Below are 14,165 nucleotides of genomic sequence, written 5' to 3' on the forward strand. Positions count from 1 at the left end.
AATAATGAAAAGTTTTGGGTTAAAATTAAAAAAACAAATTATGTAGGGTTAAAATTGGAAAAGGTACAAACCTTTGGGTTAAAACTAAAATATCAAGTTTTTTTTTTGAAAAACTCATAAAGCACAACTTACAAGTAATAATGCACAAAAAGTTTGCAAACTTATATAGGTTTTAATAAATAGTTGGATCATTCCAATTATAGAACTAAACTTGAATTAGCCTATGATTAGAATAATACACCGATCCCATGGAGATTTTGGATAGGTGGTGAATGGGCTGAGTTGAGAAAACAAATGTCATGGGACAACATTATCCAAACAAAGATATGACTACCCATGTGGCAACACTCTATTGGTTGTCTCAACTGAACTAAAACTATTCACTCAATGTTCTCCAAGAAAAAGATTTGAAGCTCAATTATCAAGTTTTTCATCATCTTGACAGTTAAGTCTTTTTGAGTCTGCCTGCAGAATGACAAGTTGCAGTATGGCATCTGCTGCTTCAAGTTTTGTGGTGACACCAAATGTCACTTCTAACACAACCACAGTCAAGCCCAATATGGTTATGTTACCTATTCAAAACACAAGAGGTTCAAGATTGGTTCTAAAGGCGGCTGAAGACGCGGCACCACCGGCTGTCACCGTTGAAGCGGCCAAGGAAGAGAAGCCGAAGCCACCACCAATTGGACCTAAGAGAGGAGCCAAGGTACATACGTACATTTTGTTTTTTGAGAACACGCGTAACAAAATAAATTATTCTAACTTTTCAAATCTTTAAACTATTATAATATAAGAAAACAGTTGAAGTGCATTGTTTATTGATTAAAAAAACAATATATGAAGATATTTCGTTTATATATAGACGTATACATGTTTAGGGGAAGGTTCAAATGAAAACCACTAGTTATTGTGAAAACTCGAAAACTAATTAAAAAAAGCCAAAAAAACATACAAAAATTTTTTTTTTAATTTTTTTTTGCAATCAAAATTTCGCAGGTTTTTTAATATAAAAAAAAATTTTCAAAAAAAGAAAATTTTTTTTTTGTGTAGTGCACATGTGTAGTACTGCACATATGTATGTGTACTACACATGTGTATTATTACACATGTGCACTACACAATTTTTTTTTTTTTTGAAAAAAAGTTTTTTTTTTATATATAAAAACTAGCGATTTTTATAAAAAAAAATTGAAAAAAAAAATAAAAATTTTTTGTGTGTTTTTTAGGCTTTTTTTTAGTTAGTTTTCGAGTTTTCACAATAAAAGTGGTTTTCATTTTAACCATCCCCTACATGTTTAAGTCATGTTTAGGTAAAAGGTTACAAAAACATATGAAAAAAATTATTTTGATGGCTTTTTATGCACATACATGTATTTAAGAAATGCGAAAGATTTAAAAAATGAACGATTTATGTTTGTTCGTTTTGTTCTTGCAATAATTTAGTGTTCTGTAATAAAATTCACTCTATGATTTAGGTTTGTTTTTATGTATCTTTGTATGTGTGAATCTAGATATACTGATTAGTATAGCATTGTAGTTTGATTCAATAGATATGTAATGTAAAGTTAAGTGGTTGAAAATATTATCTTGTGGACACAGGTGAGAATTCTTAGGAAGGAGTCATACTGGTTCAAAGGAGTGGGATCAGTTGTGACTGTTGATCAGGTAAAGTTTATAACATATATGTGTCATTTGCGCGTGTGTGTGATTGATGTGTTAACTTGGTGTATATTTGATTGATGCATATGTTGATATCAAATGCTATGATGTGCAGGACCCAAAAACTCGTTACCCCGTTGTTGTGAGGTTTAACAAAGTGAACTATGCAAACGTCTCAACCAACAACTATGCATTGGATGAGATCCAAGAAGTTTAGAATGAGTTTCTTGATCATGTTGTGATTGTAGAATGCCTCACATTTCAAGCTTTTGCAACATATTTATCAATGAATTTGTATTATATTCTGTGTGTGTTTCTTAGGCTCCTAAATATATGGTTTTACTGAACATTGGTTTAAACATCATTCTATATGTATCCTCTTCTTAGATCAAACCCAAGTGAGATTCAGTCCTACAAACAATTTTAACCTTAATTGTAATTGAAAACCAAAAAGAGAATCAACAAAATGGCACATGTCGCCGCTAAAGGATGGTCGCTGATGGTAAAAAAAAGTGACGCTAATGCTGCAAGTCACCACAAGCTCTATGTATGGAAACATCAAATAATTCTAGAAACACATCTTACAAGTGAAGCAAAAGAAAAATACCAATATAAAAGTTACTCCACGCGTACATATCATAAAATTTTGGGGCGGATTTTTTTTATCGAAGGCATGTACCCATTACCTAGGATCTGTTAGAGATAAGTGTTTCAATCGGCTCATTTTATACATCTTAATTGATGTTGATTATCTAACTTATAATAAAAGACTACAAATAATGCCACATGGCATACTCTATTTCAACCTCATGAATATTATTTATATTTGTTTAATAAATTTTTTTAATATTAATATTAATTAAAAACCAATATATAGACATCACTTATTTTTATCCTTATCTTTATCTAAAATTAATAAATAACTTCAATTTTGCAATCTAGACCCCTTTGTTTTTTTACTTTTAACCCAAAGTTTTTCAACTTTTGCAATTTAATCCCAACTCCTTTTTATTTTCAATTTTGGTCCACCATACTATTCATCTTTCCCAAGTTTTTCGTTTCGTTCTAAATTTTATGAGTTAACGCACCGGCGCACCGCAACGTGCGTGTAGGGTTCAACATATTTCGTATATTTTTTTCCTGTTTGACTGGCCCGTCGCGTCAAACTATTTTCTGCGTTTGACAAGTTCGTCCAACACGCGGGCCCTGGATGGACTTAGTTATTTTTTCTATGTTTTACGTTTCGGTTTAATTTATCAGCAACGAGCGTGCGTGATTCAAAGATTTTACGTCTGCTTTTCGCTTGGCGTTATTTTTAGGAGCTTTTCCGGTGATGGTGGTCGCTGACAATGGTATAGTATTGCTATTACTTAACACAGTTTCATGACAACCGCTGCAACGCTGTGACAACCCTCATAATTCCATGTATCCGTACGATTTATTAATGATAATTAAAGTGCTTGATGACTGTGCTGAATCACTTAACTGCTTTCTGATTACTGTGTCATGCTTACATTTGCTTGTTAACGTACTAGTCTTGTGCAGAAAATTTATTAAATAGTCATGTATGCTTTCCTGAGTGCCGGAATTAATCACATAAAGTAACATAAAAGGCACCTTACGGATTAATTAAGCACCTTAACGAAACAACACCCAACCGAACAACCGGACATTTCCCGGAACACCAAAATAATGCTAGAAGCATTGTTTTTTTTCTAAGCTAGTTAGGGTCCCCGAACACCCTAACGCACTATATATTACTTAACACACATAAACCCCTAATTATTTCACTTATCTCCTAACTAGATTAGTAACTAACCATTACATCTCAACCAAGCACCCCCCCCCCCAAAACCGGTTATGGAGTGGTCCCACTCCTAGATTTTTATTGAATTGTTTAAGTGATCTTGTCTCCATATTTGGTGAACATAAGGACCATTGGATCAAGAGGTGCGGGAAACAAGTTTATAAGGACCACTAGGCTAACATGACTTACCATTCTCAACACACATCAACACCATCACTCTCTCTTCCTCTCTTCTTGATCTCGGCCGCCCCTAGTAGCACCACCACCACCATCACTTGATCACTTGCAAGCATTCTAAGAGCACACATAGGTGTTAGAAGGCATACAACGAAGCGCAGTGTGTTTGGAAGTTGAAGGACCTCTCTTATCTTCTTTTATCCACCACTTTTCTTCACTTGAACTCTCCTAGCTTTGAGCTAGTGGTAAGTCTCTTGATCTACTCATTTTACATTCTATGAAGGTGGTTAAAGTATGAATCATAATGATGAATGTGAAGAACATCAAGAAGACTAAAGAACATAAAGATGAAACTTAAACATAAGCTTTAAATATAAAGAAATCATGTTGTTATAGTGTTGATATACTTGTTGATTATTGTTTGTTGTATAAATAAGGTTGACCATCATGTAATCTTGCTAGACTATGATTAAAAAAAAAACATAATCTAGCAAGATGAGAGGATGAACATGTTAAAGGTTATGAATCATCCTCACAAAAAGTCATGAACTTAAAGAAGTATGATGTTTTCTTGTAAAATAATGAACAAGTAAGTTTAAAGTCTTGTAGATCTAAATGTTTCAAGTATGATTTACCAAGAAACCAAGTTAAAAATACAAGTTTACTAAATCTTGGTTCTTACATAAATAAATATCATTTTTTGTGGTTAACAAAGTAAAGAAACACATGTGTAACAAGAAAAATACATGAAGAAATATTTTTAGAAAATTATGAACACAAGTTGTAAAGAATTATATTCTTTAAAAATGGAGTTTTTAAAGAAGCAATCACACTTTAAAGGGGTACAAGACTTACTAAATACACTAGTAAGTTACTACACATTTTTATAAACTTTCAAAGTTCATGATGTAGATATTAATGCTTGTTTCTAACAAAACTGTTAAGTAGAAATTGTATATTATGGATTGTTGATTGTTGAATGATTTTTTTTGAAAAGAAAATGATATACTAGTAAGCATGGACACCTCCATTTACAAAGGAAACTCTGGCGAAATTTTCTAAAATCCCGACACTTAGAAAATTATTTTTCTAAACAAGCGTTACGAGTGTATTTTATAACTTGCATTTTGAATATAAACTTCGCCATAATTTTTGTAACAAAACACCAAGTATCGGAGGTTGACTTTCGTAAATAAAATTTGATAAATATATATTTAATATATATATTGTATACTAAAACTCTTGTGTGAATATTTGTTTATTTTACCGTTATATTATTTTAGGTAAAATAATATATAACTTAACAAAGTGCGTTGACGTTTAAATTGTGTGATATGTGATAAAAGTAATGGGTAGATAAACCATACGTGTTATGCATGAGAAATTGATTGTTATCTGTACCTTATTAGGACGTGCTTGATTTCCTGATTTTTAGAGTAACTAATCTAATCGAGCAAACCGAGGTGAGTTCACACTTTTCTACAAAGCATGGTAATTCCCGGTGGGAATGGGAATGGGTTCAGGAATAGGGATTCCTCGTCCTGTTGAGACGGAATTAGACTAACTGGACTAGAACTCTATCAGCGAAGTCCCTCCCTTTATATCGACTTAATCGCCGAGGCTATGGCGAGCGGGTCCTTAGTTAATAGCGCTATTAGGTTTAACAAACCTCACACCGTGCCAGTCGGACGGGCGTGTACTAATGGACTATGGCACGTCGGTGATGATAGACACCGACGCTAGGGCACAAGTAATTTTCTGTTAGTAGTCGATATTGATAAACGAGTCTGGTAGTTTAAATAATGGGGCAGTCCCCACGGCCGGAGTGCCGGGCTGGATAGCCAGGGAAGTTGGACATGGGATGGTTAACTAATAAACGTTTTCGAACTATGGGGTAACCCCCACGGCTGGATAGCTGATTAAGATTAAACTACGTTTTTGGAAACAACTCTAAAATGGACAACCAACCGTGAACTCACTCAACTTTGTTGTTGACTCGTTGTTACATGCTTTGCAGGTTACTAGATGCTATGGGGCTTGCACATGGAGGTGGTCGTTGTGGGATGCGAACTACTATGTCACGTACTTAATAAATAAACTTTATGATCTTATGAAACTTATGTTTTGGGTCTTTAAACTTATGAACTACGAACTTATGTTTTGGTTTAACGTCTTAAGCTTCCGCTGTTTAAATTGAACTTGGTTAACTTCCTTGTGGTCACCAAATTGTATTGTGGTTGGTCTTATTTACTTAAATACGTTGTTCAATATGATTGGTGGCTCGATCCTGATCATGTCACGCCTCCAAGCGGTGATACTCCGCATGGTGGATTTTGGGGGTGTGACAAACGCAGAGGCTTAATACTAGTATTTAATATATGTATCAACATCGATATGAAATTAATTACAATGATTTGTTTTTAAAGTTTGTAGGTTATGGATCAATGTTCAGATGACTTTGATGTATTATTATTAGAGGTCTTACTTATGGTTGAGGTTTTAGTAATGGACCATCAAATTGATTCATTGGAGTAGAATTATAATCAACCATTGACAGGCCAATTTTATAAAGTGGTGGGCTTTGAATTAAATCCTATTGGGCTGAACCAAAAGAAAGGAGGTCCGAAAGAAAACGGCTGTATACAAAAATCATAGGGACAATTGCATATTTCCCCTTATAAAACATATTTATTGCGTATTTACCCAAGCCAAATTTAAAATTGCATATTTCCCCTTCATTAACTAATAATATTGCAAATTTACCCATTTTGATTTATTTTATTAAAATTTAATTATACAATGAGTATTTTACCCTTAATTTTACTAAACCTCAAAAAACATTGCATATTTACCCATTTTCACTAGTTTTTGTGTCTTTTTCACAAGTTTCTTTATGTTTACGTTTCGCTAGTTAGCTTTTTTCATTTCTTGCCTCTTTACTAAATTAATTTTTCTTTATTGCGAATTTTCATTGTTTGCTTGTTTATCACAAACTAGAGTAACAATCATAAGAAAATACGAGTGACAATCATCTGAACGAAAAGAAAAACCAAAACTTTAATCTATAATCGAAGAAAATAAAAAATAACATCCATCTAAAATCAAAAACCATATGAATTCATATAACTATCCGCATTATCATCTCCTCTGCTTTTGTGATTTTACTATATATATGGATCAATATAACTCCCCATCTTCACGTTACAAGGTTGAACATTTGACTTCAAGCAAATGAAGAAAATAAAAAATAACAGCAAATGAAAGAAAATAAAAAATAACTAATGCTTTATAGAATTCCTCAAAAAGTCATTAACTAAATCAGATCCAAGGTCAAATGTTCACGGAATCGCTGTATTCACAGGTCAATATTAGATTTCCGTTGATCTTGTTTGGTTATAGATCAATATAACTCTCCTACTTCATGTAAATCACCGTATTCACAGAATCGCCGACGATTACTGAATCACTGGCTGGTTGAATAGCAGAAGGATAAGAGTCCCTGGCTGATTGAGTAGCATGGAGAAGAACATGAAGAGTCGTTTGACTACTTTGATATCAGATTTCATCTGATCTGGTTTGGTGTAGGTGATAAAAGAATCTTTTAATTTTCAAAAGGATAATTTAGTCATTTTAATTAATAAGGGGAAATATACAAGTTTAGTTTATGCTTGGGTAAATATGCAATTAAGAAGTTTGTTAAGGGGAAATATGCAATTATCTCAAAAACATATGCATATAATAATAAAAACACGCCTTCGTTCCTAACTTCTTATGGCTGATTAATTCTTTTTCCTTATCTCGAAGGTGACTACAATTTGATTATTTATTTAACTATAATGTTTATGTTTAGTATTTGTGTTCATGTGAATGTTTACTCAATTAGGACAATTTGGATTTATATTTGTTACAAGTAATGTGGTTTGGTTTGGTTATGTCAACCTTAAGCAATTTATTGTTGATTTCCCGACGATGACATTCCATTTTAGATTTTTAGGGATACTATAGTATAGATGTGTTGCAGACATCCTGTCGGTGCGGTTTGCTATAATTTGTGTCCACGGTTAGTCAATCAAACATTATGTGTTATGTCTATATATGTCACCAGTCAAATATTTATATCACACATCTTGTTAAAATGTTGCAATCTTATTTACTTGAATGTTAACTATGTTTAAGCATTTAATAGGTGTTAATCATACGCATGTGATTTGTATTTATTATGATGTGATTGATTCATGTGTTGATTGGACAGATGGTTTATCGCAAGCCATATGTTCGCGTCCAGTATATCTTAGTTAGTTTAGTCCTTAGTTTAGTTAAGGACTGAATGGTTGATGTGTAAGTACATAAATCGTGCTCCATGTTAGTAGATGGATCAAGATAAGATATATCTATGTAACCGATTAAACATTATTATCACCGATTAAGTCTTGCAACTAAGTAGCCAAACCTGAAATTGAAAGTGATTGCTTGTTTCTGTCTTCATAACTGATCTTATCTTTCTTGTGTTTCGTGCTTCTTAGGTGTTAATTGCAAAATAGTTTAGCTTTAGTTTAACTCAACCTTTAATCAACCTTTTGATTTTAGTTTTATGCTCAACAAAATGTGTAATTCTAATCGCATGCTTCTCGTGGATTTGATACTCTACTAACCCTAACTATTTAGGTTTTTGGACGACTTTACGACATTCATCATGCATGTGACATGGAAAATATATGAAATAATCTAATCTTTAATCAAGAATCTAAAGTAGGCTAAATCAAGCATTCAGGTAAATAAATGAATATAATCAAATAATAATCTAATTATTAATCTAACAAAATTATATAAGTAGTTAAAGACTAAATTAAGCAAAATTTTTTTTTGATTAATACATAAATTCGGATTTGAGGAACAACCAATGGAAGATAATGAGATGATTGATACTCAATAAAATTCGGATATGAGATGAAGTGATGATCAGATATAAGGGTATATTGATCAACTATTCGATCCAAGGGCTTCGTAGCATTGCCAATCGTGAATTGTCCCAACTCCCACATCTGGTTTCTGAATTTTAGAACCTAGAATAGTCGCATTAAGATTTATATGTTAGGTTTAATTAGGTTTACATAAGCTAATTTGTTTAAAAAAGTTATTGAAATTTAGATTTAAAAAATGTTATTGGGTTTTAAACTTTAAAGGTATTGTTTTAAAGGTCACTAAAGCATATAATATGCAAGTTAGAGGTGTTTAAAACTATCCGTATCCGAAAATCCGTTCTGAATTATCCGATATCCGAATCCGAAATATCCGAAAATTCGGATATCCGAATTTTCGGATTCGGATTCCGATAGTGATTTTCCGAAAATTTAATTTTTATTTTTTTCGGATATCCGAATATCCGAAGTATCCAAAAATATCCGAAAACTTAATTTCGGATATCCGAAATATCCAATTTTGAACATAAAGATAATAATAAAAATATAAATTAAATAAAAATCGGATATTCGGATATCCGAAATTTCCGATACGGATTCAGATAGTGAAATCTAGTATCCGAAATTCGGATATCCGGTTTTGAACACCCTAATTGCAAGTCATTAATGCACTCCAAATTAAATAGGAAAAAAATGATAATACAAATTAAAAACATTCAAACACTCCTTTGCTCGTTGATGCCCTTGTAGAAGTCCAATGCATCCCTATGCAACCTTAAGGGTATCCCTCTATGGATGGTCTTATTAAATAGCCTTGTGCCGCCTTTCATAGTGCCGTTATAAAACAAAGGGAATTAAGTGACGGACATATCCATTGATGAAAGGGGATGTTATCGGTAATCCGTTGGTGATTCCCTATCAGAAAACATTACGTGTGTAACGAATTTACCAACGGGTTACCAACGAAAAATACTGTAGGATTACTGATGAAATGTATCAGCAAAAGATTACCTACAACGATGTTGCCGTCGAAGCTAATATGTTTTTTTCAGACCGATTACTGACATCTTACTGTCATACATCGTCAGTCAGTCGGTGAATTAATAATTGTAAATGATACTTGTTTTTCTTTATACATGAACTTGTATTTTGCAAGCCTATTATATATTCTATTTTGTAAGCGATATATGTATGATTAAGAAATCTACTGTACATCTGTCGTACATCCATATTTGGATTTTTGGATAACGAAAGATGTGTGAACAATAGAAACGGACAAATTTGCATTGGTTGTGGTTGATGATAGTGATTTGATAAATGTGGGTTGGGTTTGGGTCACATGGTCAAAGGCATGGGTGATCATGTGGCTTCTTCAAGAAATTCTCTTTTGGGCTCACCAATGGCTCGTGGGCTGCATTTACTCACTTTCTCAAATTTCAACTCTCTATGACTTTATTATTTTTTGTACTTCTTCTTGGTCTTTATATTTTTACTTATACATTATCAACAAAATCTAAAACAATTTTTTTTAAAAAAAAAATTGCTGCATAAAAATTTAGAGTTTAAAAATAAAAAATACTTATATTAACTTTAAATACAAGAAATTAAATAAAATGAAACAGTCAATTGTTTAGTTAACGAAAGAGAAGTAAAATTACAAGATTAATGTATGTTGAAGAGATCCGATCGGTGCAGCTTTGACGGGCATTAGGTTTGTTTTGTCAACTGTAATCCCGAAAGTCGTATGTTTGAGTTCAATGCGATGACATTAAGTTGAGACATGGACCACTGAGTTTGACATGATATATTTCGTGGTGCGGAACTGGTTTCGTTGAATCAAATAATTAGTTGCCACGGTTCTCAACGCTAGTAGATAAAAGTCACAGGCAAATTAAAATTCCTCATAGACCTTTACTGCTTTACAGACGGATTATAGAGGGATCCTGCTTTTAACGACATATTATAGACATTTTTTTGGTCCTTGAAAGTCCTTTGATTTGTAAGTGTAAAAATGTCACTTGCATAGCCTAACAACGTGCAATTTCGTTTAACCACAACTTAAACCTAACCGCGCAAGGAGCTTTAACCGAGTAGGAGTTAAGAGGCTTGTGACCACATCACAGAAACTTCTGGATGTGAAAATGACCTTGGTTGGTGACTCAATCATCAAGCTGAAATTCATCATTAAGGGCCCTGATTTTAAATTTTCCCATAAAATTTAAGGTTTTTCATCATGCAAAATGATATCAGGAATTAATTATATCACTTAATTACTCAGTCTTTGCAGTTATTATTATTTTTTATAATTTTAAATTTTTGGTAGAAATAGCTTAATTGTTGTATCGTATTTAACTATTTATATTCGTTGACTCGATTAATATTTTTAAATATATTTTTTTTTAATTTACATGTTTGTTACAACTTACAACATGGATAACATGTTCATTGAAGAAACTGAAAACAACTATATCTTATCTTACCTAAAGCTTTCATGACAGGAAGGTAGCAAATTTGACTTTTTTTTTGTTGTTAATTTTGAAGTTTTCTTATGCTTCAATTTGCATGGGCCGTGGATATGGTGTGGACCAAAACAGTTCATGGACTACTATCACCAGCTGGTTAACAGCGACCCAAAATCGCCTGTCTCAATCCATTAATTTTCTATGGTTTTCTACTCAGTGTAACATTAAATTTTCATATGATTTTTACATGAATTGAAATATTATTGATATATATCTATCTATCTATCTAATCTATCTATCTATATATATATATATAGAATGAGGATCAATACAGAACACTAACTATTGCGAGAACAAAAATAACAACTCTAAATTACTAAATTTTGGAATTTAAGGCTCATATTTTTTTTTAAATTTTATGTTTCTTAAATTCATATGTGTTTTATATATATATAAAAAACCATATATTTTTACCTACACATAGCCTACACGCATGTAAGTAATTTAGCCTACAAATAACCTACATATGTGTTGGTTATATAAAAAATGAAAGTTTTCCATATTTTGTTTTGAATTGTAGACTTGTAGTGTGAGAAACAACAAATCTTACATTTGTAACATTTTCATTTCCTTTTTATGTTTTTAGGATTGAAAAAATAGATGATTTATTTTGTTCTGTGTGTTCTCGCAATATTTAATGTTCTGCATAGAACCTTCCCCATATATATAGTGTGAGGTTCATTAAGGAACACTAAAAAAGTGGGGAACGGTGGGGAACTGACTCATACGAACTCCGATTGGACTTTATTCTAGCGGCGTTGGAACCGGCTTATCAAACCCTAACTAGAATCTCTTAACCCTAAACCCTAAATATATTAGGGTTTGTCTTTTAGGGTCTTATATTAAGGTTTAGCTTTAGGGTTTAGTTTTAGGGTTAATCATTAATATTTCGGGTTTAGTTTTAGGGTTCAGCCTTTAGGGTTTATAGTTTAGATTTTACGGTTTAGCTTAGGTTTTAGCCTTATTGTTTAGCTTTAGGGTTTAGGGTTAAGAGATTCTAGTTAGGGTTCGACGAGCCGGTTCCAATGCCACTGGAACGAGTCCAATCGGAGTTCGTTTGATTCGGTTCTCTCTGTTACTCACTTTTTTAGTGGTCCCCAATAAATATATTAATGGTAAACATATTCCTAGACAATTTTTTGAACTAAATAGTACGATAAACTTAATTTCTATTGTCTATGTAATTATGTGATTCTATTTATCATGTTCAAGAAGATCTTGTAATCATTTACATATTGGTGATTAAGTTACAATTTAACCGAAGTGAGTTGCTTTTTCTAAACTATGAAAATAGTTTGTTAACATGATAACTAAGATGTATATATATAGAAACTGTTTGAGGACTTGGCGAAACGTTACAAGACGAACTGCTAAATTGGTGTAAGTATCTTACAAACTAAGGACAAACTGATAAGATATCTAGAACATGAACATTGCACGTGAAATGATACATGTGCAACTCGAACCTCTACCCAACTGTATATATATCAAACATATGAAAACCAAACTCTCAATTTACTAAACGAAGCCCTACCCATTGTATAACTAACCATGCATCCTCATTGTTGATGACTGGCTCACCAAAATTATCACCATTTGGAAACATCACAAGTCTACCCATTGCAAACATACCATGATACTATTAGAAAGAAAGAAGAAAGCAAATCTAGCTTAGCTAAAAAGATGTAGAAACAAGAAAAGTATATGCATGTATCTCAAAGTAATAAATTAGAGTTTTAAGTTTTAACGAACTTAGTTGTGTGTCCTACAATCAATATTTCTAGTTATTGGTTGCACTAAAAAAACACCCCCCATTTTATGGCATACAAAAAGTGGACAAAAGAAAAAAATAAAAAAAGTTCATTAAAAACATAAATTAGCGGTACATGCAAAGTGTCATTTAAAACTATCGAAAATTGCAGTGGCATTTGCAAAGTGTCTATAAAAACCTAAATTAGTGGCACAAAAGCTAAATGCAGACCACTAAAAGTTTATGCTAAGTAAACATGACATACGTAAAGTGCCTTAAAACTTAGACTAGGGACACAAACGCTAAATGTCATTAAAAGTGTTTGCCATTAAATAGCTTTTTTTAGTGTTGTTTACCTAGAAGGCAAAGTATAAGTGTCTCAAAGTTTTTTTTTTATAATTGTTTACCTAGACCAAAGTATGTGGTGTCTTAAACTTATAAATTAGGTCATGTAAAACCTAGATGCATATCTTTTATGCAAATAAGGCTCCGTTGTTTATCTAGAAATTAACTAAGTTCTATTTCATGAATACACTATACCCAACATTAAAACTTATTTTCTTTTAAGAGTAGTGTTATATATTGAGATGATATAAGAATAAACTGACGAACTGAAAATTCTTAGAATGTGACCTTGATTGGAACATGAGTACAACAGTAGGTGACTAGGAAAGAATGTTACTGATGATCAAATAGTTGTAGATTTGAACCCTAACAGATAGTGAATGGTAGATATTCTAGTTCTAGGGTGATATATGGTCCCTGCCTCAAGGGAAAATAGTTTCGAATGTGAGCTTGCACGTGATGAAAGTTGGCGATATGGGCGTTTGGTTTGGACCGCTGTGGGCTAAGGCAATAATTGGATAACAATAGTGGTCTCAAAAGTCAAAATAGAGGAGATGATCAAGAAGATCAATGGATATTTAGGTATACAAAATTGTTGTTATAAAAATGTGCTTTATATATAAAGGTGATGATTAAATAGGAAGTTTATTTTGGTTAGAAAGAATAAGAAGCAATAAAATTATGACATGTAACAAAATTTAAAATAAATAGAAAGAGTATTTTAGTCAATCCAATCTTTTCTTCTTCCTTCTTCTCCCCAGTAATTTCAAAACTCACCATTTTCAAAACCCACCGTCTTCAACCTTTTCTTCACTTACTATCTCAATAATCACTACATTATAGTGCGATTTTCGTCATCAATCAATGATTCAAACACCCGATCAACGTGTTCGTCAGCTTTTTTTTTTAAGAAAACCCAGTTTAATTTCATTCAAAATCTCGTTTTTTCCCGTGATTTTGAAGATAATCACTTGATCCGTTCGATT

General features: G+C 32.3%; 1 protein-coding gene across 1 annotated transcript; it reads left to right on the plus strand.

Annotated features, from left to right (window-relative positions):
- The first annotated feature begins 356 nt into the window (after window positions 1-356).
- LOC110884480 (photosystem I reaction center subunit IV A, chloroplastic) lies at window positions 357-2,023 on the plus strand. The gene is made up of 3 exons (XM_022132196.2): window positions 357-706; window positions 1,600-1,665; window positions 1,775-2,023. Exons 1-3 carry the CDS (start codon window positions 473-475, stop codon window positions 1,874-1,876), a joined length of 402 nt encoding a protein of 133 aa, XP_021987888.1. The 5' UTR covers window positions 357-472; the 3' UTR covers window positions 1,877-2,023.
- Window positions 2,024-14,165: the final 12,142 nt, after the last annotated feature.

Source organism: Helianthus annuus, chromosome 6, assembly GCF_002127325.2.
Source record: "Helianthus annuus cultivar XRQ/B chromosome 6, HanXRQr2.0-SUNRISE, whole genome shotgun sequence".
In the NCBI taxonomy this organism is placed as follows: domain Eukaryota; kingdom Viridiplantae; phylum Streptophyta; class Magnoliopsida; order Asterales; family Asteraceae; genus Helianthus; species Helianthus annuus.

Excerpts from the sequence above, each read along its gene's own strand:
- LOC110884480 (XM_022132196.2), top strand. The coding sequence starts at position 473 with ATGACAAGTTGCAGTATGGCATCTGCTGCTTCAAGTTTTGTGGTGACA. Across the intron at positions 707-1,599 it reads GACCTAAGAGAGGAGCCAAG|GTGAGAATTCTTAGGAAGGA; the intron begins GTACATACGTAC and ends TTGTGGACACAG. Across the intron at positions 1,666-1,774 it reads CAGTTGTGACTGTTGATCAG|GACCCAAAAACTCGTTACCC; the intron begins GTAAAGTTTATA and ends TATGATGTGCAG.